The following is a 26,792-nucleotide window of genomic DNA, read 5'->3' as shown; positions in this document are numbered from 1 at the left end:
ATTCTTTTCTGGCATTGCCACCACAAATTTTAACACGGTCCCACGGCCTTACAATACGTATGGCAAGAAGGGATAACAACAAGGCAAAGCAAAGTAAGTGTAACAACTGAATTCGCCAAGAGGTGTTTTCTTTATTTGTATTTTTTGGCAAACATCTTAGTAACCGTTCTGCACTCCAGTAACGTGATAACTATGGTGTGCGCACGTTTTAACAGTGTGCACCCCTGTCCTGAGCATATGCCGCCATGTTAGTAAGTTTCCTTTGTTTGTTTCCGTAGTTATTCGCAACATACTAAAACATCCTAACCCCCCCTCCCAAGAAATAATAAAGAAATGGTCGAAGACTTTCCGCCCTCCTTATGCGCAAAGCGTCAGGCAGATAGAGAAAAAACGACGAATCTGCAATGCGGGGAAATTCTCGGGGCGCAGTGGTGCTCATGACGAAACGATTGGGAGGTACTAACTGACGATTGTTTACAAATTCCTATTTGCCGCAATGGTGAATTGGCGCCACGGTAGTGTAAGCGTCATGGCGCAAGCATTTCGGCCGTCTGCTGGCTGCACATTAATAATGTGCCTAATGACAGTCAGTTACCGCGTACCCAACCGTGCAGTCAAGAATTCACTTATGACGAGCTCAAATTCTGCCTTCGAGGAACACAAAACGAACGGAATTTACCAATCACTCCAACCTCTTGTAGGTGACCCGCATTACGCCCCTGGTTAACCCCTCGCCGTAAACGCTTTCCACCTACGTCTCTCTCTCTCTCTCTCTCTCTCTCTCTCTCTCTCTCTCTCTCTCTCTCTCTCTATATATATATATATATATATATATATATATATATATATATATATATATATATATATATATATATATATATATATATATATATATATATATATATATATATATATATATATATATATATATATATATATATTTATTTCTATAAGAGTCTAGAAGCAAATAGCAAATGCGGGATGCGCCAGGTGTTCGCTTCCCGATCAGTCCGGTACCAGCCACCGCCACTGTTCCCTTTGTTTCCTCCCAAGTTATTTTTTTTTAAGTAGAGGCTGATCCCGATAACTCACAGCCTCAAGTATTTTACAGATATATCTTCAATAAAACATATTGAGCAGGGACAAGATATATTCTGTTGCTCTGCGTGTTGTTGTTACAGAGTCAAGGAGTTCCCCAAAGCAAAAAATAAAGTTTTTTAGATAACCTAAATTCGCATTCACTAAATATTCATTTACTGCCGAAATTTATTTGAAACTGCACACCATGTAAGTCATTGTGCTTGTATGTATGCATGACGCAAAACTCTGACAACTAGTGTTGGGGGAGGGGGGGGGGGTACAGCACCAGCATGCGACAACGGTCATACTTTGCAGTCGGATATAGTTGATGATTGTAGCTCGCCTGAGAGGAACAAGAATACCATGGAAAGAGGATCCAAATATGAGGACGGTTCAAGCCTTATTGCATTTCCTATTCGGGAACTCTAAACATTTTCATAGATCGTGCCATCACAAGGCACATTCGCGAAATGTGCGTTAACTAAACGCTGTTGCTCAAACACACAGTGTGTCCAGTACACGAAACACCAATGCTCAGCTACGTTTTGCAAAAACGACGCCGGCACGCGCCCTACTTCGGCCTCGCGAAGAACACGGAACGAAGCAAGGCCCCTCTTTCAGAAAGCCGGAGGTGTGCCCGGGAACGAAGCCAGACCGACAAGCGGAAATTAACAAGTGGTCTCGCCCACTGTCACGGAAACGTACACGCCAAAGGGCTCGACGCATCGCGCACACCACAGGTCCCGGAACGAGAGCGTTTGAAACCGCCGAGACAACGCCGAAAGGAATCGTACACGGCACAACAGGACCCTCCCCGGATCTGCTGCCCCGAGACGAGGAACCGGAGCTCTGAAGCCGCCACCCCAGACAGGCCCGAACTTCTTTGTCTTTCTGCGGCTGTCCGCCCACACCGTGCAGCATGCAGGTATACCCGCGAGAGGGCAACAAACGGAAACCAGACAGACTGAGCCCGCAATTCGCACCGACAAACGAACCCGGACCGGGAATGAGAGCGCGCGCTCTAAACTGAAAGCCAGGAACGCCCCGGTCAAGGTGCGTGCCGAGCCCGCTTCGCGCCCCTCGTTCTGATTGTTTCTTGCGTCTGTCACTCCTCCTTTTCCGCCCCCTCCGCCCCGTGTGGATGCGGGCAATATTGTTTCAACTGGGAGGGACTTTTTGGAAGGGCTCCGAGCGCGCAAATGTTTCCTGCCTGCTTTGTGCGGTCCGCGGGTGTAATTAACGTGGCCCAATTGCTCCGCAGCGCTATACGCGTGTTTGAGGAGGTGCATAAGAGCTGTGCAGAGAAACGGCTCAGTTGCTGTCTGCAAGATTTGTAGATGGCATTTCTGAGACGATTGTGTGTCTTTGCACAAACCGAAGGAACATTTTAAAAACCTTAGACTGTGCTTAGCGCTGTTCTAGAGCCCCGTAATAAGGTTACGTGGCTACACGAAGGCTTAGGCAAGCGTTCTTGAGCGTTTTACAGCTTGTTTCATGAGTTTTGGCTTTGGTAGTGTTTCTTCTCATCAATCCTAATGTTGGCCTAATATGTATCAGAATTCAAACTTGGGTGAAACCGAGTGCTCCCTAGTTATCGTTTAACGGAGAAACGGACGCGCCACTCGCTTGGAAAGTGCACACTAAAATGGCTGCCGCAACACCAGAGGGTTGAAGGCGTCGCATGACGACATGAAAGCGTCGTGCCGTTGAACCACATGTTCAACGCGCTGCTCGATGGAAAAGTGTTAACTTGTGATGCATCGTCGTTTGCAAAGCAGCACAGAAGAACGCGAGGCTCTCCGTTGTTCCGAGGTGGATTCTATGAGCAGTTCGTAATAATGTCACGCCCTGCAACAGCGGTACGAGCGGCTGGAAGGTGCATAGCGGCGTAGGCGTGCAGTTTAGTATTAATTGGAAGGGGGGGGGGGGGGGGGGCGGTTTTTCCACTCACGTCTCTGTTATGCGGTCACATAAGCAGTATTTATTGTTTCGATTCTATATTTAACAATTGTATAGGTATTCACGATGGGGTATTTTCTATTACACCTGGCAGAGAAAGGGAACTTTAATATCATCACTGCGGAGTGGTTCTCTCCGAAAGCGGAAAAGTAACCAAGAACTTTTCTCGCGGATCACATGACCGCATATCGCCCAATCTGTGTGACCCTAGTTAACTTGGCTTCGCAGTTGGAAACACGTGCGAAATTACTGTGTGAGAACAGTGACGTCACGTTTATTTCGAAGCGACTGGCGAGTTATGGCCACAATATAAGCGAAGCCCTCCGAGTGAATTGCTCCATACTAAGAGCGACCCTGCTTCCTACCTTTATACAATAATGTTAGCCTGGAAGTCGCTTTTCAGCAGGCCAAACTCCGTTTACGGATAATGGTTAAAGTTTTAATCAATAAAAAGGGACTGAACAACCTCGCTGCAGATGCCGATGTTGAGCTTTTCGTATTCTAACAAGAATACGTTACGACCCCGCCGTCGCAAACAAGGCCTGACGCACGCGTTCGCCGAAAAGGTTCCTCCTCTAGGGAGTGTGGCTCATCGTGATGCATAGACTGTACATCGCGTACACGCCTCCATACTGCCTGTGAGCAAAGCGGCATTTCTTAAGCCAACTGTGTGCGGCCTGGTCAATTTAGGGTGCGGTCGGTTTACTTTTGAACTGAAGCGCACAGAAAAATAAATGCGTGCGGTTAGAATAGGAGAGCGGACGAGTCATTGGGGCTTCTTGGACAAACGCCGGCACGCACAATTCCAGCGGCTGAGGCACCTGGGAAACGCATAACTGTTTCCTTAGAAAAGCCCTGGCTGTGGGCGTAACGACAGGAACGAGTTGCACGGGGAGTCGTGCGTATAAGTGAAGCAAATGGGAAGTTCGCGTGTTTTCAGAAGAAACAACAGGGGAAACCTGGGAAAGGGAAAGGGAGTTCTTTAAAAGTCGCGATTGATCAACGTCGTAGATTTTATTTTAGAAAAGCGATGGTTTCAACTAATTTCAAGAGTGTTTTGTTTGCGAAGCGAAATGCCGTAACTCTTCGAGAGCTTTCACACAAGTGGGCACTGACGGTTCTACATAAAGCTTCGTTGACTTTTATTTGATATTAAATTTATTGTTCTAAATATCTAGCATTAGTATTGTAGTATTTTTATTTGCTTTCGTTGAAACCCTACCACATTAGCGGTCCCGCATGAAGAGCTTTTTTTCTTTTCTTGGTGAGAACTGTGGCCATTTAAGCGTGCAAAAGCACCTTTGATAAATAGTCGAAATACTGCTAGATTGGAAGTAAAAAAAAAAAGGGTCAGTAGGCTTCCTAGGAATTTTTTTTCTCTGGCATTCTGATACTCACGTTTATAGTCGCTGGCAATGTTTATTACCATTTATTACAGAGGTTGGATAAGGACGGCTGGCAGGCGCTGTGAATTTAGCCTTTTTTTTTTTTTCACCCTCAGGTCTGGAGTGGCAATTTTCGATTGCTTCCATTGCCATAATTGTATGTTTTTCGGCACCAGAGCTCCTCAGTAAGAATACAAAAAATCAACCTGTAGTGCTTCAGAGGAACAATTACGCACGCGGATAACTAAACATTTGTGGAGAAGCCCAATGTAAAGGAACACAAGTTGAACTGAAACACGTTGGCTGTATATGTACACTCGACCATCTGCGATGGTTCAGTTGCTAAGGCGTTCACCTGCTGATCCCTATGACGCAGGTGCGATTCCTGCCGGGGGGTCATTTTTCAATTGGAGGCGAAAAACGAAAACATGCAAGTGTGAAAGATTTCGGCGCAAGTTAAGAATTCTCCAGGAGTTCAAAATCAATCCGCAGGCCTGGACTACATACGGCGCGCTTCATAGTCCATGTGCAGCTTCGGCGCGTAAATCCACCAAAATTTGCATTTTTATTCGAACTTCTATGCGCTGTATCGCGATCAGGTCCATATTGGCAGTGATCGAGATAGTTGGTGTGTTTATTTTATTTTCAGGGCGAGTTTGCTATTGCTGATTTTATTTGTGCTCTACTTCTGCGCATGCACTGATGATACCCGTTACTTATGTTCTTTTTTTTTTTTTTGCATTGCAGTCATCATGAGGAATAGGACAGACAAGCTGTGCTTGTACTTACGGCGTTGTGGCTTCTTTTTTTAGCGCATCGAAGCTCTACCAAAAAAAGGATCCAGTAAGGTGACCCATAAAAGACCGCTTCGATACACTATTCAATTCAAAGTAGAATTATTATTCGATGCAGAAGGTTTCTTCAGAAATAAACGTATGCACAGACCAAAGAACATTGGAAAGAGAACATAATCAACTAAGAGGTGCCAATAAATCTGAAAATGGGAAGGAATACAATAACCACGTGCGTATTTCTCTCGCCTCATTGACCTTTATCTGCCCATTGTTCCTTGCGCCCGATTAAGACTTTGCACGTCCACGTGCGACAAAACCGCACACGCGTATCACACTTGCCAATGCAAATCCTCATCGCAAAGGCGCTGGACGACTGTAATTCTTCGAAACTCCGCGGCGTGCGCGCTAACCAAAGACGGCGAACTGCGTACGCGTTATTTCTTTTACCTTTGTTTCCGCCCGACATCCCGCTGCGGCGCTAATTCAGCGGCCGCGGAAAAACCCCTTTAGCGACGAGTGTGGCGAGCCGACCTGCCCAGGCTACGGAAACGGCGGAGAGTGAGCGCGGAGGGTCTTGGGGGAACATTTGTCACGGCGCGAAATCCACGCCGACACTTAACGCTTCGACGCCAGCGGTGGCGCACGTGGAAGAGAGCGCTGATATTCGGAGCAAATATGAGGAGCCCTGCGCTTTAAGCAGGCGCTGCAAGAGGCCGCAAAATAAAGTTCGCAGCAAAGGCGAAGGAAAGCGGGAGAAGACGGGGCTTGAATTCGCAGAGAAAGCGCGCGGACGACGACTTAAAACTGTAATGAGCTCAGAGAGATGGATAGGAGACGCGAGGGAGGCAGGAGCGCCAGGAACATTTGTCACATACGTGGAAACGGTCTGCCGCGAGCATAAGCCGGAGCTGCGGCCCATGCAGCCGCTTTGCGCCAAGGAGAATCTTTCGTAAAATCGACGATATTCCCCGAGCTGATGAACCGAGGCCTTAAAAAGGTAGCGAGGAAAAGAGCGCAGTCTTACCGAGACGAACAAATCCTATGTGGGTCCGTCCTCTTTTAGTGTAATTCAGCCACTTAATTTCACGCCTGCGCTTCTGTTTGCAATGTGCGTCCACTGGGCCAGCGCTTTTTTTTTTTTTTTTTCAATGCGGCCAAAGCTTGAATGGAGTTCTGATACGCTGGTGTTTTTATATAAAACTGATTTCCGGCAACACCAGAAAATGTTTGGTTCCAGAGGGTGCCGCTAGGTGGCGCTACGGGATCTTTCGCAGAGGTCAATTTATCGCGCACGGCCAACGCCGCCGTCGACGGCGTCTTTTCTGCTATGCCGGCGACTAACCGTACAAGCTAAAAAGACAAAACCCTGCGAATACGCCTCGCCACCACCGCCATGGCTCCTGCACAAGCAAGTTTCCACTTTATGTAACTTGTACTCCGAAAGTAAAAAAAGAAAAGAACTCTAGAAATGACTTAAGAGACGTTGAATGTCGCACCAATATTTTCCGCAATAGCACAACGTCTCCACCTTGTGTGTATAATGCAATTATTTCATTCTGGGAGCGCAAGCTCCGCTTGCGGCTTTTGTCGTTGTTGCCTGTCTGTACAGTAATTCCTTCGAGACCCCCAATGTCTTAGGAGCGAATTTCCCGTGTATATATATAGCGAGAGCAAAATATAAATGAACTACAGATCAGTTCGGAGGGACATAAGGCGTACGTCGATATTCTTTCTTCATTAGGGCGTGAAAAACGATTCAATTTGGAAGAGTGAACCCCGTGTAAGGAAAGCGTTGTTGTACAGTGATTTTTTTCTTCATCCGTGTTCATTCAGATGAGTCCTCTAACAGCCATGTGGTGGTGTGTTGGTCGTTGGAATGTTGGCTGTTGAGGTAACATAGCATTAAAGAATACCGGAGTCCATAACGATATTCTATGATGTTTTTAGCCCCCCTTGAATACCTCATATTTTGCTTGATTCACCATAAATATTTTTTTGGAATGCCACGTTTTTTTTACATGTTTTCTCAGTAGTTCTATTTTCACCTCCAAAAAGCCCTGCAGTAGTAAAGCTTATTTGCAACACAATCATTCCACCTTATATGCTGGCAATTTTTATTAATATCTGCATTATTTGGTTTCTGTTATATTTTAGTTTGGAGCTTTTCTTGTACCATGCGACAAGTTCACGTATAAGCAGTGGTTATGGACGAATCTGGATTTGCGGGCAAAGGAACAGATATAAAGTATACCTTCTTACCGTTTTTTAGACTTTAGATGCATAAATCATAACCTAACTAGGGTCGCTTCCAAGTTCCAACTATAATTATTAGATACATTTAGTTTACACAAATTACAGTAAAACTTGCTTTAAATTTTTCAGCTGTGCAATTTTGAATAGCCATTCTGATGACAATTATATCATAATCAACTGCACTGTACCTTAAAGTGCGATCTGTAAGTTTAGTGGCAAAGTTATATTTTATTGATGAGTGCATTCTTTCGTTTTTATTTATTTATTTTTGAATAAATATGTGCGGTTGCGTATGCTCACAAAGCCGTGCAACCAGAAAGCAAAGAAAATTTGAGAACTTGAGAAATTGGGCTTCTTCAAGATGTGCTTCGCACATAAAAAAACTGCGAACTAAGTCTGAATATTAGAGCACCAACTGCAAAACAAATGTCAAATTAACTGTCGCTTCCGTGAATTCCGCCGTTCACTTGCGCGCAGTGGATCGAAAGAACGGTTTTTTCAGACGCGGTTTGTCGCCAGTGACTCCCCGCGGTGCGCTCTCCACGAACGGGAAGCATAGGGAAGCATTCCAGGCGCATGCGCCAGTGGCTTCGTTTCCTTCCCCCGTTAAAAGCGAACCGCGAGGTGTCGGGGACCCAGTTCGTCGACAATGACCGTACAAAGGAGGTGAAACGCGAGAAGACGGGAGCGGCGTACGCAGTCCGCGGGTGACCAGAAATTATCATCACAATGCGCGAGCCGCGATTTATATAAACACGCCAGCCGTTAAGAGTCCGACAGCGAGACGAGGCTGCAGACAGACTGTGAGGCGGCGGCGGCGGCCCCATTCTGTCCCATTTCCTTTTGTGAAAAGAGCGTTTAATGTTTGTTTAATGTCCCTCCCTCGGCTGTGCAGACAGCCCCGGGTTCGTCTTTCTCTGCCGGCCAAGCGGCTCGGAATAAGGAGGGCTCAGCCGCAAATAGTCCGCGCGGCCTTGGGATCTGCCCGGAGGTGTTCGATGATCTTTATTCTCCCTCGTTGCAGTTCCTGCGTCAGCGTCTGTCTGCGAGCTTCTGCGCACCGATGCGAAATTGCGCTCCCACAATGGTATGCCCAGCCCGTCTGGCTCTACGATCGCAAGAGTTACTGTTCTTCGTTCCGGTTGTTTTCGCACTTTGGAGCGCCGAATGTTGTCTAAAGTTAAAAAGAAAACTCGGTAGACGCGATAGATATAGCAATAACTGATGACGAGGCTCAGCATGTGATTTGAGTCCATGCGCAGATTTTATTTCTTGCTCAAATCACATGCCGGGCCTCATCATTCGCCGAATGTGCACATTACGTCACGCGTACTTGTCGTTCTGGAGCGCTGTGGTGAAACCCGCCTGCGGTTAATTATACGCCATATAAATATAAATGCGCCAAATATAATACATTAAATATAATATATAACTACGCCAAAATTTGCTCAACGCGACCCTTCGCGTTTTTTTTTTTTTAAGTGAATACACACTTAAAGTACATAATAAAGAATACGCCAACCACAAGAGAAAATAAAACAATGACGTTTCGGCACCCCGAACGGGAGCCTTGTTCACAAGGCTCCCGTTCAAGGTGAACAAGGCTCCCGTTCGGGGTGCCGAAACGTCATTGTTTTATTTTCTCTTGTGGTCGGCGTATTCTTTATTATGTACTTCAATGACATTCCCGACCAGACGGGCGTCCGTCGAAGCCTCGGTTTCATGAATACACACTTTTTCCTACCCGACAACATTGAAATAAATACTTTACCGATGTCCAAAAGACTGCAAGAAAATTGCCAACTAAGAATTAACCAACGTCGTAATCTAACCTCCTTCTTATGTGAATTTTTACGATTATTATTTGTTCTTTTTATTTGCATTTTTTTAAATGATTTCCTATTGCTGTAGACCTATTGCTGTAGACGGACCTTAGGTCTAGTCCTGTAAAGGAATAAAACGCACGCAGATTTTCTAACGGGACACTAATTCAAGAAAACGTTTTCGCCAAGCAAAGTATGCCCTAAAGAGCTCGTCCACAAACCACGCGCAATATAAACTCTGTTTAGCACAACTGCTAGCCGCAGCATGTAATCATTCACCGGGCAAAGACTCGCCACCACGGCGAAAACCGCGGCAAAAAGTATAAGCGCGTAAGGATAAGGAAAGCATACTTTCTAGACCGAGACGGGATAGCAGTGTCCTCTCCGGGGTACCTCTTCTCTTGCGACAGGAACGGATAGCTACGAAAAGCACAAGAAAACGAGACACGGGTTGCACGACAGCCTGTGAAAAGGGGAAGAGCAGCAGCAGCAACAACAACAGCAACAAAAAAGAAAACGCGAATTGCTACCCTTTTCTCACTTTTTCTCCCGCCTTCGTGAGTGCTCCCCTCTCTGCCCACCGCCACACAACAAAACAGAAAACACGGCAGGACAAACACCCTTGACCCCTCAATACATCTTCCCACCCTTTCCGAACACTTTTACCAACTTTTTACGGATGCCCATCTACGCTGGACTTACCCTGCTACAACCCCCATCCCCCTCGGAGGATTCTGTGCGGTCTCTGGAGACTGTTCGTCCAGATGATACCAATGGCCCAAGCATAGCGCATGCCCGATGTATTCGGGAACGTCTATAACGGTTCATATACAAATCAAAGTATAACGAAGAGGGATCGGGCACTTGATACCACCAAGGACTTAAGGATTTTGTTGGGCGGCTTTTGTATACTGCGAAAATACTATACTCTCTTATACTCTTAATACTATACTATACTTAATACTATACTATACTTAATACTATACTACACTCTATACTATAATCTCAGATCCGTTCTTATCTGAGATTTATTTGTCTAACTGCTGCTGTTAAGCGCAAAATAAGTTGATAACCGCTCTTCTTAATATCCGGCTTTCGTTTCTCTTGCCAGAAACGTGCAATACGACTACTTGCCAGCAACAACAAAAAAAATTACTAGCATGGCCCGGAAGATTGCAGCTACGTTGTTTCTCAACCAGGTGTTGCGCTTTTCTTCCGCTTATTTTTTTATACGTATCGCGCTCCACGAAAAAAAGAAAAAATAAAGCGTTAAACGACGGCTTTTAAGCGCCTTAAAAGTGCGGGGGAAACGGGCCGCGCGCGAAGCGACACAAAACGAATGGGCGGGAAGCGTGTATGCGAAGCCGCGGCGTTCTATAATCGTTCCCCATGACGACTACTTGTGATTTTCCTTCCTATTCGTGTTCTTCAGAAACGGAAAAGAAGCTTTGGCGCAGCGCACGTACGCACGCATCGGGCACCACGCCGCGAGGAAAGGAGGCGACGAAAAGGAGAAGGACGTGGAAGGGGGGAGGGGGGGATGAACTGCATGGGCGCCGAATCCCGCTCGCAGAGAGACGTATTTCCGAAGCCGGATTGAAAGCAGAAACGATCATCGGGGCATTTATAGGACTTAACGCATTGAACACGCTTTACGTCAGCTCGGCAAAGGTGGAGGGGCGCTACACCTTCCTCCACCTTCTCTTTTTCCTTTTTTTTTTTTTTTTTTTTTTGACGAACGGAGCTTGGAGCTTTGTGTGCGTGCGTTCGAATAGCGCCAGGGTCGTACCGCTGAGGCTCGGCGGCTCGGGGGCTGTTTTCAGGGAAAAGCTGTCGGAATTAGGGGCCCGGGACGTCCCGAATCGTGTAAGCACATTGTGCGGGCTCTGACAACTCGGCAAAGCGCACTGCTGCGCCCTCTTGTTGCAGCGAGGAAGTCTTTCTGGGCTTCGTCTCTCCTTTCTTCTTCTTATTCCATTTCTCGCACCTTCAGTTTCGCTCTTTCTTTCGCCACTCCCTGTCGGCGTGCTGCGGCATCAAATCCGCCGGAATCGCGGCGGCTTCCGTCGAGCGTGCTTTATTCGATTTTGAGAGCATTTGAAGATCGCGCGCGCGCGAGACGGAGGCTGAACAGTGGAATATACGAGAACGAATGAAGAAAGAAGGAAAGTCAGGACGACATTAGAAACGTCCGGGGGCCTCCTCCGACTTGACTGACAGACTTTTTGTGCTCACGCAACACGTTGAAGAAAGAAGGGGCGGCGGGCGTCCGGATACACGCGGGCCGGCCCGACAAATGATCCGAGAACCTGAATGTTGTAGGCCTAAACGCCCCGCTTTCTTTCTTTTCGTTCTTTCATTTCACGCGCTCGTTCTCTCAGAGCATTGGGCATAAGGCCGCGCTGAATTGTACGCGCTGGGCGCATATAGCGCATTGTCACGTCCGCGCATATGACTTGTTTTCTGAGCCGGCGTGTTCGATATCCGAGTCGAGCTTTGTGTAATCCTAAGCCTCCGGTACACACTGGGAAAATATTTGCACGCTTTAGCGCGCGCACAAAGCGCAGCTTAACGCCCCTGCACGCCCCTCGCATTGGGACTGTTGTACACACGGCCAGGGCAATGCGAGCGTCCGAATGGAAAGCTGCTCGGACTCGGCCTGAAACGTTGCAGGAGGTACACCTGCGAGCAGCGTCGTCGAGATGCGGCAACGTGTACGTTTTGATAGCCGGGATGGAAGCCATTATGGCTTACAGTTCTGAGTGAGAAAAAAATAGCGCAAACGAGAGCACGATCCCCACGCATTATGAGTGTGGTATATTATTCTGTTTACGGCTCTCAATTGTACTAACAACGTGGCGGGCATCAACTGGTGTTTAAAGGGAACCTACAACACTTTCGATGAGCTTACCAGATGCGGTGGCTCAGTGGCTAAGGCGTTGCGCTGCTGAGCACGAGGTCGCGGGTTCAATTCCCGGCCGCGGAGGCCGCTTTTCTGATGGAGGCGAAAAGCAAAAACGCCCGTGTGTACCCCCCAGGTGGTCGAAATTAATCCGGAGCCCTCCACTACGGCGCACCTCATCCCCTGCGTTGCGTCGGCGCGTTAAACCCCAAAATCAATCAACTTTCGATGAGCGCTTTCTCTCTTTCCTTCGCGTCTGGAACCACTGCGAAAGCTATAGTTATCGCCAGCACGGAGCGGCACTGCGTGATTTGCTCGTCGCACCAGATACGTCTTCCATTTATGCTTTGTTTTTTGCGGCTTTTTTTAGTTGCTATCGAAAAGCGTTCATTGCTGCAAGTGAAGGAAAGCCGGCCAACAGCCGCTACATGGCCTTAGTGACGTAATTCGAGCGGGCGAAGAACGTCAAGACAGGGAAAGAGAGAAGAATCTTTTGAGCGCGTTTCCAGGTTATCTGATGGGCATACTAATTTTTGGCTGAGGTACTTCGCCATATTTTAATCTAAGTACCGGGTGTGCTGGGTGACTACGTTCTACAAGCATTTAAGATTTCAAAAAAAGTTGAAAAAACTGTTGCAGGGTCCCTTTAACAAGGGTTAACCGCGAATAATGCAGTAATTCATTCTAGCAGCTGTTTGAAGACGAGCCTTTGAGATGGAATAAGTTTGTTCTATCATTTTTCCGGGATTAACGGACGACGCTGACAGAGGGCGGTGGAGTGTTTAAGCATGCTCGGATGTTTGTGGCGGCAACGCTCATCAAGCTACAGCTGCCTGCTTTTGAACAGCTCAAAAAACAAGTAAAAGCTCAAATGATAACCCAAGGATGACCAGAAGTGAATGCACTGTAGCGCAAGCTGCTACTATTTTCGTAAATCACTAGGAATTCCCGTCTGACCTGTCGCTACGTTGGAAAAGTAACGGGCCCGTTGCACCGATGGCTGCAACAAGCTCGAAATTTTCAATAGTGCGCTTCAATTTAAATTTTGGTTGTTTTACGCGTCGAAGCTACACCTGAGCTGTGAAAAAGGGGTGGGAATGGGTTTAAGACACCTGCAGATCTTTGACGTACCCCAAAATCTTGACCCATGGGCGTTGTTGCCATTGCCCCCATTAGAAAAAAATCAACTACCCCTCCGTCGAAACGACAACGATGTTGGAACGCGAAGCTTGCAAAAATCAAGTCTAACACCAAACGAACCAACCCAGAAGCGAGCGGAGCTTATTTATTTATTGTAAAAATAGCTACAGTGCGAATCGAAACAAGGACACAGAAAGACGACGGGACGAGCGCTGACTTCCAACTGAATTTAAACCGAATTTAACGTGACTTCCAACTCGCCCAACCGTACACTTTGTTTATTTATTTGTCATGAGAGACGCGCAGGGTAACATTGCGTACAACATAGACGAAATAATAAAGGTAGAAGAATGATTGTACACCAGGATGTATGCCAGCGACGTTAGACTAGGGTAAACTATTGAGAGTACACGCTAAACTTGCTGTGTCCCACTAGTAACTAAAAAGAAAGTTGGAAAGGTCCTCGAAGACATGAAAATAGGAAAAGTTGCAGGTGGCAATGCGATAGCCGCGCATCTTTTGAAGGAGGGAGGAGATATTGTACTGGGAAAGCTTGCTCTACTATTTTCGGAATGCTCAGTAAGGGCTCACAAAATGCCTATAGCCTGGAAAAACGCCAACATTCTTCTGATTCATAAAAAGGGAGATCGCAAGGACCTTAAAATGTACAGACCCATTAGCCTACTCTCAGTTGTTTATAAGCTGTTTAACAAAGTTTTAGTTAGCCGCGTAGGTGACAGCCTGAATTGCCAACAACGCAGACAGCAGGCTGGGTTTAGGAAAGGGATCACAACCATGGATCACATCCATGTTGTCAATCAAGTGATAGAAAAATCCGCAGAGTACACAAAACCTCTTTACATGGCACTTATAGACTATGAGAAAGCGTTTGACTCAGTACACACTGCAGCTGTGCTAAAATCATTAAGAGACCAGGGAATATAAGAGACCCAAATAAGTCTTCTAGACGACATAGGACGGATATACGGGCAGGATAACACTTAACAAGCAAATGGACAAATTCCCGATCTGAAAGGGAGTATAACAGGGAGATACCATTTCGCCAAACCTGTTCACAGCATGTCTGGAGTTGGTATTCAGAAAGCTTGACTGGGAAAACGCAGGATTAAGCACAAGCGGAGAATACTGGTTTACAGACGACGTAGTCTTGCTGAGTGAGACTGCAGAACACCTGCAAAAATGCTCCAGGAACTACAATCACAAAGCATGACCATGGTGCTAAAAATAAATATGAATAAATCTAAAATAATGAGGAATAGCCATCCCGAAAGCGCCCTCTTCAGCTTAGAAAACGAAACGCTAGAAAAAGTAAAAGAATATATAACTACCTCGGACAGATGGTTAGCGCTGACCCCAATCACGAGAGAGAAATCCGGCGCAGAATAGATACGGGGCTGGGGAGCACTCGGAAAACACTCCAAAATAATGAAAAGAAAGCTACCTTTGTCACTCAAAAGAAAAATGTACAACTAGTGCATACTGCCGGTGCACATATGGGGCTGAAACTTGGCGTCTTACTAAACAAATGGGAAGCAAACTGAGGTCGGCTGAACGGGCCATGGAAGGAATAATGTTAGGAGTAACACTCAGAGACAGGAAACGAGTTACCTGGATCAGAGAACAAACTAGAGTAGATGATATCATAGTTCAAGTAAAGAAAAATGAATGGACTTGGGCTGGCCATGTAGTGAGGCGAACCGACAACCGGTGGACAATTAGGGTAACAGAGTGGATACTAGGAGATGGGTCTAGAAGAAGGGGAAGGCCAATAACACGATGGAGGGATGAAATAGGGAACATCGGGGGTAAACTATGGGCTCGAGCAACGCAAGACAGGAGCGTTTGGAGGTCAACGGGAGAGGCCTTCTTCCTGCAGTGGATCTAGGGACGACGACAACGACGACGACGACGACGACGACGACGACGATGATGATGATGATGATGTCGGAAGCCAGAGCGTGTATCGATCGCGGATCGGCCTGCCGGGTAGTCTGGTACTCATTAATCCCTGCATGCAGATTCAGCCCATCGGCGACCTTTCTCGGGGACGGGCCTTAGTTTCATGTGGTTTCGAAGAGTAATGCGAAACGGCTTAGACTGGATAGAAGTTCTCGGTGCGCTGATTGGAGTCTAGCAAAGGGAGCGCTGTAAAACTATCCCCGCCACTCTTCCCCGCAGCAGAGACGCGAAAGGTTTGAAGCTTCGCTTGGGAATGATCATTTGAACATTTGTGGAGCCGTGTCAGAAGGAAAACGCTTACTATAAATTGCTCACTGTACTTAAAATATAAGCGTTTACTTAGCACAGAAGCCTATGTACTACCATGATATATATCCAGTTGGTGTGGTATACACGCTCACAGCTGCTTTACTGGGGCAAAGCACACAGTTGTACACATCCCATGAAACATGACATTGTCGTTTACCGGTAAGCCGACGTAGTAGCTATAGTTTCGGAGTGATATAATCTCCGGTGATTGCCCAACATCGCCATCCTAATTGAACTTGCTTCAATAGGGTAAACGCACACCAGCCAAACAGCGACTGTTCACTGTTGCTTCAGTTGAATTTCCGGGCGCGTACAGTTTTCGGCCCGAAGTTAGGCGCGCTGTGCAAAGTATACAGCCAGCTACGCCTCTCACGTCAAACGCCAGCTGGCCCGTAGATTTCCATCCGCAAAAGATTCATGCGGACTCGTGGTTTCTTTCACTTACGGGGCCCGCCATGCTTCCCATTCCCATCACATCGAGGAACCATAACTTTGGAAACGACGTCAGAGATCAAGCCACGCAGCGCGGCATCGTTTTCTCACCCAGAAAGACGCCTGTCCTCCATGTTCTCCTTCTCCTCCTGTCTTAAATGCTCACCTTAAAAGACGGTTCTGGGTATAAAATTTTAAAAAAAGGAGAAAGAGAGGCAGATAGAAGCGAGAGCTGATAGGTGTAGCACCCCGGGGCTTAAAAGCCTCGGGCCTTTGGCGGTTGTGGCGGCGCCCGTGGCTTTCGCACCCGCGTCACTTTACATAAATACTCGTACCCCGCAAATGCGATACAACAGCGACGTCAGTGAGGGACTTTTTCGCCGCAAAAACTTGGGCTCAGCCCCGGAGTCAAAAGAAGCGACGGAGACGAGCAGAGGAAGCGAAGGGAAGCGACAAGAAAGGAAAAAGAAAGCGAAACCAAGGTGGCGTTTCCTGCAGCTAACGCTCTGAGGGGGGGCAGAGCTCGAGTCCCGAAGTAATCGCATCGCGGCAGAACAGGCGGCCCGAAGGCCGCTGCGTCCAAGGATCCAGAGTGCTGTGTCGCTCTATCAGGGCCTACATTGGAGGAAGAGAGAGCAGGCGTCGCGATATGCGCCATACGTATCGTTCCGCGCGCAAACTGTTCATTCCCGCGTCTTGCTTCCTCCATCATCCTCCCTCCCTGCGTCAAGAATTGCGGTTGCAGCGAGGACACTATATTTGCGCCACGCCAGAAGAGAAAAGACGGAACAGACCGACGGTTGAAGGTTCGAATAGAAAGGCTCTTTTAGAAGCGATTAGAGATAAAGGTAATATATTGGGGCCCGGGAAGGAAAGGCGACTGCGCTGTGTCTACAAGCGGCCTGTCCGCCACCGCCGCCGCTGTGGGGAAGAGGCGGAGGAAGGGAGGTGTGCGAGCCGCAGGGACACCTTCCTTTGTGCCACCGATCCGTCCGAATGTGCGTCTGGTCTGAGGTGGCGCCCCCTTCCCCTTCTCACCCCCACCCGACGCTCTTATTGCTGGGTATACGTTTTTCTTTGTCGCACTCTTCGCCGCCGCGATGATTCCGGTCGCCTGGAAGCAGGCGAGGCACTAAGCAGACCCCCGCATAAAGGGAGGCCGCTTGATTTACGAATGTCACCCATTTCGCATATAGAGCGACGCCGGGACAGAAACCAGAGATGCGAGTATTTATCGCCTCCCCGCGGCCATTGCGTCTCTGGCTCCGCGGCGCGCAATCTCGCGCACAATAGTCGTCTCCCACGGCTCGCTTCCTCTAATTCACGACTGCGTATACCCTGAGAACGAGTATTTAGGCCGGTTGCTGCTTCCAGGGTAAGTGAGTTCTGTTCGGATGCACGAATTTTGCATGCGCTAGTTCCAACTCACTGCGAGCTTTCTTTTCTTGTTCCCACTTTTTGGCTAAAAGTAAAGATGGGCACGAATCCGACAGCTGTGACGACGTGTGGTCTTCTAGTTGGGATCAGAGGCCAACGCCTAGCTAAAACAACGGTGTTCAGAAATAAGGCAATATTTCGTGTTTGTTTGTATTTTTTGGTATTGCCTTGCTATAAACCTAGACTACCTAGATGCACTTATAGAAGCCCGCCTATATTATATATATATATATATATATATATATATATATATATATATATATATATATATATATATATATATATATATACGTCACAAGATGATGCAATGGGCCCGGTGAAAATACCGTAGAGCGAACAGACGAACGGGTAACAAACAAACTTTATTGACGTTTCGGCCTGGGACAGGCCTTTCCAGGCCTGGGACAGGCCTGGAAAGGCGACGAAGGCCTGTCCCAGGCCGAAACGTCAATAAAGTTTGTTTGTTACCCGTTCGTCTGTTCGCTCTACGATATATATATATATATATACGATTCCCGCTTCCGGGTTCGATTCCCGCTTCCGGAAAAAACGGCGCATTTTTTCTCGACTTGAATTTTCAATTATTTATTCCTACCAAAAAAAATGCAATCATACCTCATTCGGCACTATAAAACAGTGTTAAAACGCCAAACAGCACTGGCAATAAGGACTGCAACTTTGATATATATACAGTCTAGTCCACTTATAACGATATCCAAGTGCCAAGAAAATCCCATCGTTATAACCGATAATCGTTATAAGCGGGTCGAGAAAAAAAAAGCCACAAGAGAGATCAAAACATTTTATTAGCATGCAAGTGAGGTAGTGCAACTAGTCGTTTGCAGAAAAGCCATATTCAGTTTGCTTTGACTGCTTCACACGAAGCTGACGCACATCTTTTTCGAGAGTATCTAATTGTTCCAGGCAATTAGATGCTCGCCGCAGCGCCGCAGGCGAATCGGCCATGGCGTCCGAACGTTCATTCCGACTCCACAGTGAAACTGGTGAAACGTTAAACGGAGGCAGATGCGGAGAAAAAAAAGCACTCAGTTCGGCGAGCAGAAAAGGCGAGGGAAACTTCCGAGCTGCGAGCAGTGCGAGCCGAACTGGCCGAACCAGCCGAACGCGCGGACGAGGCCAAAGCAGGGGCTCCGGGAGGGGAGTCGGGAAGAAAAGCTGCTCCTCCTCTCGCTTGGCGCAGTCGCCCCGTTTTCTGAGGGGTGGACGGGATGCAAGGCGCGTCGCGTGCTGTCGGCGCCGAGTGCCGGTGCCAGCGCCGGCGGCAGCTCTCGCATTTTCGGCGTGCGCGGTAAGCGGATTCAATCGCTATATCCGATATCGCGGATCGGAGCATCGTAATAAGCGGGTTATTTTACCATAGAAAGCATACAAAATTGGACGGTGCAATCGTTGTCCATCGTTATATCCGATATATTGTTATAAGCGGTATCGTTATAAGTGGATTCGACTGTATATATATATATATATATATATAGGGTTTGGAAATGAGGGGCTCGTTAGGAAATACAGAAAGAAATACCGGCAGTCTACAACGCCAAAGAAGGCATAGGGGAATGGTTAGACTATTTTTTACCGTTAGTGGACGTTACATTATTTTTCTTAATTATTACGTGAGAAAGAAAGAAAGAAAAAAGGCGTGGGTTCGGTCCCCACTCTGGGCGCGTGTTTTTCTTTCTCTCTTTTTCACATAATAATTAAAAAAACAATGTAACGTCACTAACGGTAAAAAATAGTCTAACCATTCCCCTATGCCTTCTTTGGCGTTGTAGACTGCCGGTATTTCTTTATATATATATATATATATATATATATATATATATATATATATATATATATATATATATATGTGTGTGTGTGTGTGTGTGTGTGTGTGTGTGTGTGTGTGCGTGTGTGTGTGTGAACCACTTCATATCGAGATCGCGACAGTGGTCATTCTCCTCACTCATACCATCGAGAAACGCTGCTATCATCAGCATCACCATTTCCATCCACGCGCCTCCGGTTGTCGTTCTCACAATCCGTGCCTCGCGCGACCGTCATCTTTGTCGAAGGCTCTGCTGGTTGCTCCTGTCGCAAAGCCGGAATAAACGGTCTGTGCTCCCTTGTGCCTTTGCCTGCCTCTGTCTCTCTCTCTCTCTCTCTCTCTCTCTCTCTCTATATATATATATATATATATATATATATATATATATATATATATATATATATATATATATATATATATATATATATACATATATATATATACACAAAGAGATAACTCCTCGAACACGGCCCCTCGATGGAAACAAGGTATTTCCACCGAGCGGCCGTGACTCGACTATGCCAAGTGTGCAGGTAATCAGGGAGGCATGAGTACACAGTAGTTCTAAGCGCTTATCTCAATAGCAAGTCACCCCAAATCAATTATCGCGCATACAGCGAAAACAGCTTAATTACGGTGGTGATGAGATGAAAAATACGGCATCCAGAATTCTAGAACACAACACTGCTACAGGTGCTGCTGATCTCCAAATTCGATGAGACTACAGCTATAGGCAGAGCGAAACACCTCATAAGCAGAGAAATTTTGCTGAATATTTTCTTATGTTATTTAATGTTTTTACACAACTAGTTCCAAGTTATGCATTAGCCATTTGAAGTAGAATTGGCAGCATTGTGTTTTATTATCATGACCCACATTGGCTCATCATCTGCGTCGCCATTACGCTTGGTTAAAACACCAGATTTGTTCATTTTCCTGTTTTTTTGCCCACATACCACGGGATACGTATTTCCACGTGCAAAAAAAAACAACAATCACAGTCCTCGCTTCATCTTCTGTTTCTTTTTTATGTTCTTTTTTCTGTTTCATTTACCGCGCTCTCCAATTTGTTTTTTTACTTCTACAGTGCAAGAATATTTTCTATATCAATAAAACCTCCCCTTCGATATATATATATATATATATATATATATATATATATATATATATATATATATATATATATATATACATTTACTTTCCAGGTCTAGAATTACGTTTATTGTCTGCGGTATATTCCATCGCCCTTCCCCCCTGTTTGTTGCCTCAAGCCGCCACCCCTAATACCACCCCATCGCAGCGATTGAAGTTATTCTTCCACGGGCTTTTACAACGTCCAACCTTCAGGTCACTGTTGCGTTCACTGAGGGGAAACGACGGTGAACGAGGAAAGAGTCGCGTTTAGTCGGAAAGGGTCCCGGCTAGTAACAAGAGACTCGTTGTTATAGCCCCGGTTCACGGCGGCGAACAGTGCAAGGAAGTAATTGCTGTGCATGTAGGCTCAACGCAAAGCACTACTCGGCGGCATGGACATCGCCCGTAGGCTCGCCTCCCACGGCAGGGTCCTTCGACCATTCGGGAAGGCTCTGCGCTCCACCATCGAGAGCCTTACTGAATACCCTGCTGGCCCTCGAACAACAGGAAATCCAGGCTGAGAGCCGACAGAAAGCACGGGAGCCGAAAGCGAGACTAAAAGCCCACGCGCCTCTACATATTGAAAGTGGAACGTAAAAAATAATAAAAGAAAAGCCACAAGCTCTGCCTCTCCGTCGTAATAGAAAAGACCATGGGAAGACAGACACCAATCATAAAACAGCTGGCATTAAGAAACCATTGTAAACCCGGCTCAGAGTCTGGGATTCCTTTACAGCCTCCCACGCTAAGGGCGGATAGTAAAAACCAAAGCGGTCCCCTCGGTCTGGACGGCTCAGCGCGTTGTTGGGCAAGGGGCCGAAATGCGCCGCGTTCTCCCCAAACACGCACACACACGACCCGGTGTTCCGTAGGGCTCGGCCGACTCGCAGACAATGGGTAAATCGAAAATGGGCGCTTTAACACCGCCGTGCCCGGTCTACAATCTTTCGATGAGATCGTAAAAAGTGCCGCTGTAACAAAGGACTGCAGCCAGTCCTCGGGAATGGCCAATAAAAGGCTCAAGAAGAAATAGGAGAGAAAGGCGGCCCCGCTTGCTCACTGCCCGACGGCCCGGGGGAGCGAGCCACCGGCGTGTACAGGTCCTGCTCGTTCGGCCGCCGATGTTTGATTTATCCCCGGCTAATACTCGCCGGAGTTACTACTACACGCGAGCCGGCGAGATGGTTTTGTCGGCCCTCGTTGCCTCGAACACGAGGCGCCCGCGGTGGCGCTGGCTGTTACGGCTAGCAGACGCTGCTCCTGTAATCGCGGATCTACACGAGGCAGGGGTATTTCGGGTCCACTTGCTACTGCCGTAATAGCTGCGCGTGTTGTGTCCCATTATATATAGCATTTTCGCAATATGCCAGAAAAAAACAACCTAGCGAACGTAGATCAAGGTACATGTTAAAGATAAAACTTCAGTCATTCGAGACTCATGCATCCCTATATTTGTATACAATTCGTGGAATTATTTCTTTGATATCTTATGCGTTCTAAGCCCTTGAGGGAAGTTTTTCCAGATATTGTATGCCCGCATCAAACGACACTGACGCTTCATTGCAACCACCTAAAACATGCAAAGTCGGTAGTCCCATGCAGCTACCATTTTTGGATAATTTTTTCTCGAGTGCGACCGAGTTTCGTTCATCAGCCCTTCTGTTTCTCGCTTACATATGCAGACGGAGAGCGGGCATTAAAGATAGCCATAGGTGGGCAGTCAAATGGCTCACGCGCAACATTCCGGCCCTTTCCGCCGTCTACTAAAATAGCAACAACAACGAATTTGAGCAAAAAAACATTGTCACGGAGTCCTCAGCAACTTCGTGCGACGTATACAATCAGCAGGCGTTACAGGGACGAGTGAGAAACATATCTTAGAGAAGTACAAGACGAAAGAAAGGAAAATGGAAAGAGCGCATGCCCCATTAGAATCGTCCCCGCGTCGCCTCAGCGAAGGCGGCCATAAACGGCCGCCAAAAGAACACAGCTCGGCGGCAAATGGATCGTCGAGTCCACCAGCCCGGCAGAACGAGCGCGCTGAGTTCGTCGTAAAATTGGCAACTGAGCGATGGCCGGCGTCGAGGAGAAGAGGCCCTCTCACGCCACGGCCCAGTGCTGCACGCTGCGGGCTACAAATAAACGCGCTGGCAGTTACACCCTTCGGTGGGGAAACGAGAGGAACAAAATGAAGGCAGAGACAGAAACAATGACCGTCGACGCCGAAGGCGCCGTGTTTCGCCGGCGATAGGAGCTGTATACGTGCGGTAGCACCTGGCTAGGCTTCGATGCTGGTGCTGCTGCTGCCGCCGCGACAGATACGGCACCGTAAAGCCCAAGCAGTAAAAACCAGAGCACCGTGTGCGCTACACAGTACTATAGAGCCAAATGTGCTCGAGCACAGGCCAGGATTACGTTTGTAGAGCAGGCAGTACAGAAGAGCAAAGAATGACTCTGGCATATCTCATCATACCATACCATATCATATCATATTATATATATATAATATATATATATATATATATATATATATATATATATATATATATATATGTATTAATCGTAATAACTACTAGAACCTAGCAACCCGCGAGCAAAAGCAGGTTTAGGATAGCTGACCTTCGTTAGTCATTATATTACGTGCACTTGATAACAATTACCCCCTTCGTATCACCAGTGTACTGATGGGAACAGTATGTGGCACTGTAAGCCTAATTTCTTGCGTCTACATACCATTAACGAGCCCGACACGCGATCTGCTTGTTGGGTGAAAAGGGCGAAGCTCAAACTCCGCTTTGGCAGCCTTTAAACGTACAAGATAACAAGATAAACTAGCTCGTCTTCGAAAATCCCAGCTTTCCACTGATACAAAATTATCCTCCCGCACCTTCTGAAGAACTCTATTCATGTAGCCTATCCAATAAGTCTCCGATACTTCAGTGCCAAACTTCAAAACGTTCCTCTATCAAGTAAACAGGTATCTGTTTTTGTTTATACGATACAACAACGCAAGTTGGCGCAGTGATTCACGGGTGTGCTCATTATGCTTTCTTTTACTGACATTTTCTATTCGACCTCTACATGTCAGGCCATCTGTGCCTTTAGTCCCAGTGTGCTCTCGCTTATACGAGAAATAAAGGTTTTTTTTATATTCAAATTCAAAATTGTTTTATTTACTTTTCTGCGTTATATTTACTTAGAATACGTGTCTGCAACGTAATCCATTTTCTTCCGTTGTGCGTTTAACCTGTTTTTTTTTTGTGTGTGTGTCATGTTTATATCACACCGTATACGTGCTAAAGTGGCATATCAACCAGGGTTTTGACAAATCACAGCATTCTAGAACAATAACAAACAATGATGGCAATGTTGCAGCTAATTCTTGTTTGTTATTGTTGTCTAGAGTTATTAGTTCCTTATTGCCACATTTCTTTGGAAATTCCCCTTCACTCAAGGACTGTGTGGTGCCTCCAATGTAGTTAAAGTTGTTCCGTAATAAAAAAACACTTTACCATACCTTCCCACTGAAAATTGAGAGAAGCGCGAAAGCTTTTTCACATCAAAATTGCGTAAAAAGTCCGTCAAAACCTTCGCTAAAAGTGAGTCCAAACTCCGCTGAAAGTGCGTCCAATCGACCGTCAAATCTTCAAAACGGAAGTCGCGATGAAAGAAGGAACCCATGCGACGATTTTTCGCGCGACGATTTTTCGTGTTTACGAACGATCCAAATGTATACCGATACGTGGTTTGCGAGATAAGGGTATACTATTGTGTAGTCCTTCTTCGTGATCGATGCGTGTATTGCCTTATCCAGAACCCTTGCTTTTTCGCGATAACCATTTTGACACAATGGAAGCCCGGTTACACGCACGCGCCGTGTGTCCAGACATCTTATCAGAGCTTTTCAGTCGGCCAACCGGCCTACGGGTAGATGCATCAGTTTTTTGACAGGACGACATCGGACCCACTAAGAAAGCTTTCGCTTTAATAGAGTCTGAAGTTCGCAACGTATCGTGGCCGAGAGTGTCATGCTCGCTTCTTTCTTTGCTTTTTTTTTTTTGCGGTTTGTTGGTGTAGTTTAACTGAAGCTGGCGGCTTCCGCGTCTTTTTCGCACGTATCTAATGAGCACCCAAGGAAAACCATCAAAGAAACCACTATACCACGCGTCTCCAATGCGTGGGCCCACATTCCGCCTTCCCCCAATGCGCTTGCCTTCTAAGTTCAAGAACTGGCAGCCTTCTCCATACGTTCGGCCGATTCGCTGGCCAACTTCGCGCGCAACTATCTCGCTAATATACCAGCTGTCGCAGACAACGACAAGAGCGTGCATACAGGCAGAAGGGAGGCAACACAGCGCTCGTGATCGGCAACGGTCGTCTTTCCAATTAAACCACCGGCTTCCTGAGATGAACCGCCCGTTTATTTCACGTCCATCATGCGGCGACGAGCGCAATGTATATGACTGCCGAGGGTCTCCGCGATCTTGGGCGTGAACGTCTCGGTGGTCGCGTTGGCGACGCGCAGAAGGAAACTGGCGTCAGTCAAGAACCGGATGCTTGGAGGACGGCCGTAAATAAAATCCGCCGCTCAAACTGACACTCGATTTGAACTACTCTGCCCGCGGAAGACAAGACGAGTAGCAGGAAGACAAGACTTTGATGAGCTCGCGCCTCGCGCCCAACCCTGGTTTCGTTGGCAATTTATCTCCTCATCTTTCAGCTTCCCCTTGTTCTACCGTGTACAAGCCAGCTCTGCCCTTCGTCCCCAATCTCTCTCTTTTTAGGCTCTAATATTTTTGTATTGGTTGTTGCACGTGTCGCATTTCTTTCTAGAGTGTTGCGCAGGCCTTATCGCCCACCATAAATGTGCCTGCGAAGGAAAATTTGACATCCACCTGAAATGCGGCGATACGGCTACGAAGAAATGCTTTGCAGCTTTCTCATAAATTTTTCAGTAGAGGAAAAATTCGTCCTGGTCCAGGATTCGCGCCCTGTACTACCGCTTATCTAGGCCAGTCGCTCTACCAACTGAGCTAACCAGGAGGCTAGCCGCTTGTAGCGCGAGAGCGAATTGATCAACGACTCGAAGTGAAGGACAGGTGTTAATCGACCAGATTTAGGGAAAGTCCCCAAGGTGGAGTAAGTTAGCTCAGTTGGTAGAGCGGCTGCCCTAAATAGGCGGTGGTGCCGGGTTCGAATACAGGGCGAATTTTTCTTCAACTGCGAAGTTTCTGAACAAGCTGTACAGCTTTCCTTCGTAGCCGTATGGCTACATTTTGGGTGGATGTAAAATTTTCCTTCGCAGAAACTTACTCCACTTGCTCGTTTTTATTAAACGTTTATTTCTCTCTCTCTTTGGGCATTTCCCCCAAATCTGGTCGATTAACATAGGTGTTTTTGCATTAACGAAAAGCTAACGTGGACATTTTTTCTGTTCTTGTGGGGGTGGGGGTGCTGAAAGAGAGCCTATTTATTACCGCCTTCATACTTGCATCTGTGAGTGCGTCGTCGGTACGTGTCCGTCACGTCTAAAGATGCGATGCCACCGCCGATGATGAGATGGGGACGTTTCTTCCCGCTCCTCGCCTTACGTCACTCCTTATCCGCTCACCGTGTGAGACGTCCCTGTCCTTCGCAGGTAATGACGACTCTGCTGGAACCCAGTGCGTATTCAAATTGCGTACGCTCTAAGAGATGCGTATCCATAATGCTTAAAAATGTGGAAGAACCTCCTCGTTTCATTTTTGTCTATTTTTTCTTCTTCCCCGTTCTTGGCGTGGCTCATAGAGAAACGTGTTCCCGTCTTCACTATTTCGCTGAATCCGTACGTAGCCCGCAACTCTAGGCGCTCTGAGACTGGCTACTCCCCCCTACCGGTTCGTCTCTCTCTACACTACGTGCTCCTCTTCAAGCACCTCTGCGGGACCCTGGGACCCAGCGCTTAATGGTGAAGAGGGCCTTGACTGCCAGCCAAGGCCAGGGCATCCCGGACTTGGGACGCCCCCCACCGGGCGGGTGCCCCAAACAGCAGCACCAGCGCTCGTGGAATAAACATTTATTCCTCCTCTCCAAAACGTCCGAATAGTTCACTGTGTATTTACATGATACCGTAATTACACATACGGATACCTTACGATTAAGGAAAATCAGCAGAAATTCAGTGAATCGTCTACTAATGCGTAGTAGCATTGTCACGCAGCTTGTCTACATTGCGAGTTCTTTATAGCCAGATCTGGCTATTAGTGGCTAAATACGTTGGGTTGTTTTATTGTTCTTAGGTTTTCAATATCTTTAGTTTCTTTTTTCCAATGTTGTAAATTTACGCTATTATTTCGATTA

At 47.0% G+C, this 26,792-nt stretch overlaps 1 protein-coding gene across 1 annotated transcript in view; it reads right to left on the bottom strand.

Annotated features, from left to right (window-relative positions):
* Positions 1-26,792, bottom strand: part of LOC144175231 (uncharacterized) — a 170,491-nt gene that overhangs the window by 40,799 nt on the left and 102,900 nt on the right. The window contains exons 3-4 of the mRNA XM_077704336.1: positions 9,646-9,714; positions 9,243-9,256 (exon numbers count right to left, since the gene is read on the bottom strand). Coding sequence (XP_077560462.1) covers positions 9,243-9,256; positions 9,646-9,714 — 83 coding nt within the window. The remainder of the gene's footprint in view (positions 1-9,242; positions 9,257-9,645; positions 9,715-26,792) is intronic.

This window comes from Haemaphysalis longicornis, unplaced genomic scaffold, assembly GCF_048455015.1.
Source record: "Haemaphysalis longicornis isolate Haplotype H1 unplaced genomic scaffold, Haemaphysalis longicornis Haplotype H1 scaffold_3, whole genome shotgun sequence".
NCBI classification, from domain to species: Eukaryota; Metazoa; Arthropoda; class Arachnida; order Ixodida; family Ixodidae; genus Haemaphysalis; species Haemaphysalis longicornis.
Note: the sequence above shows the minus strand (reverse complement) of the source record. Positions and strands in the feature narration are given on the sequence as shown.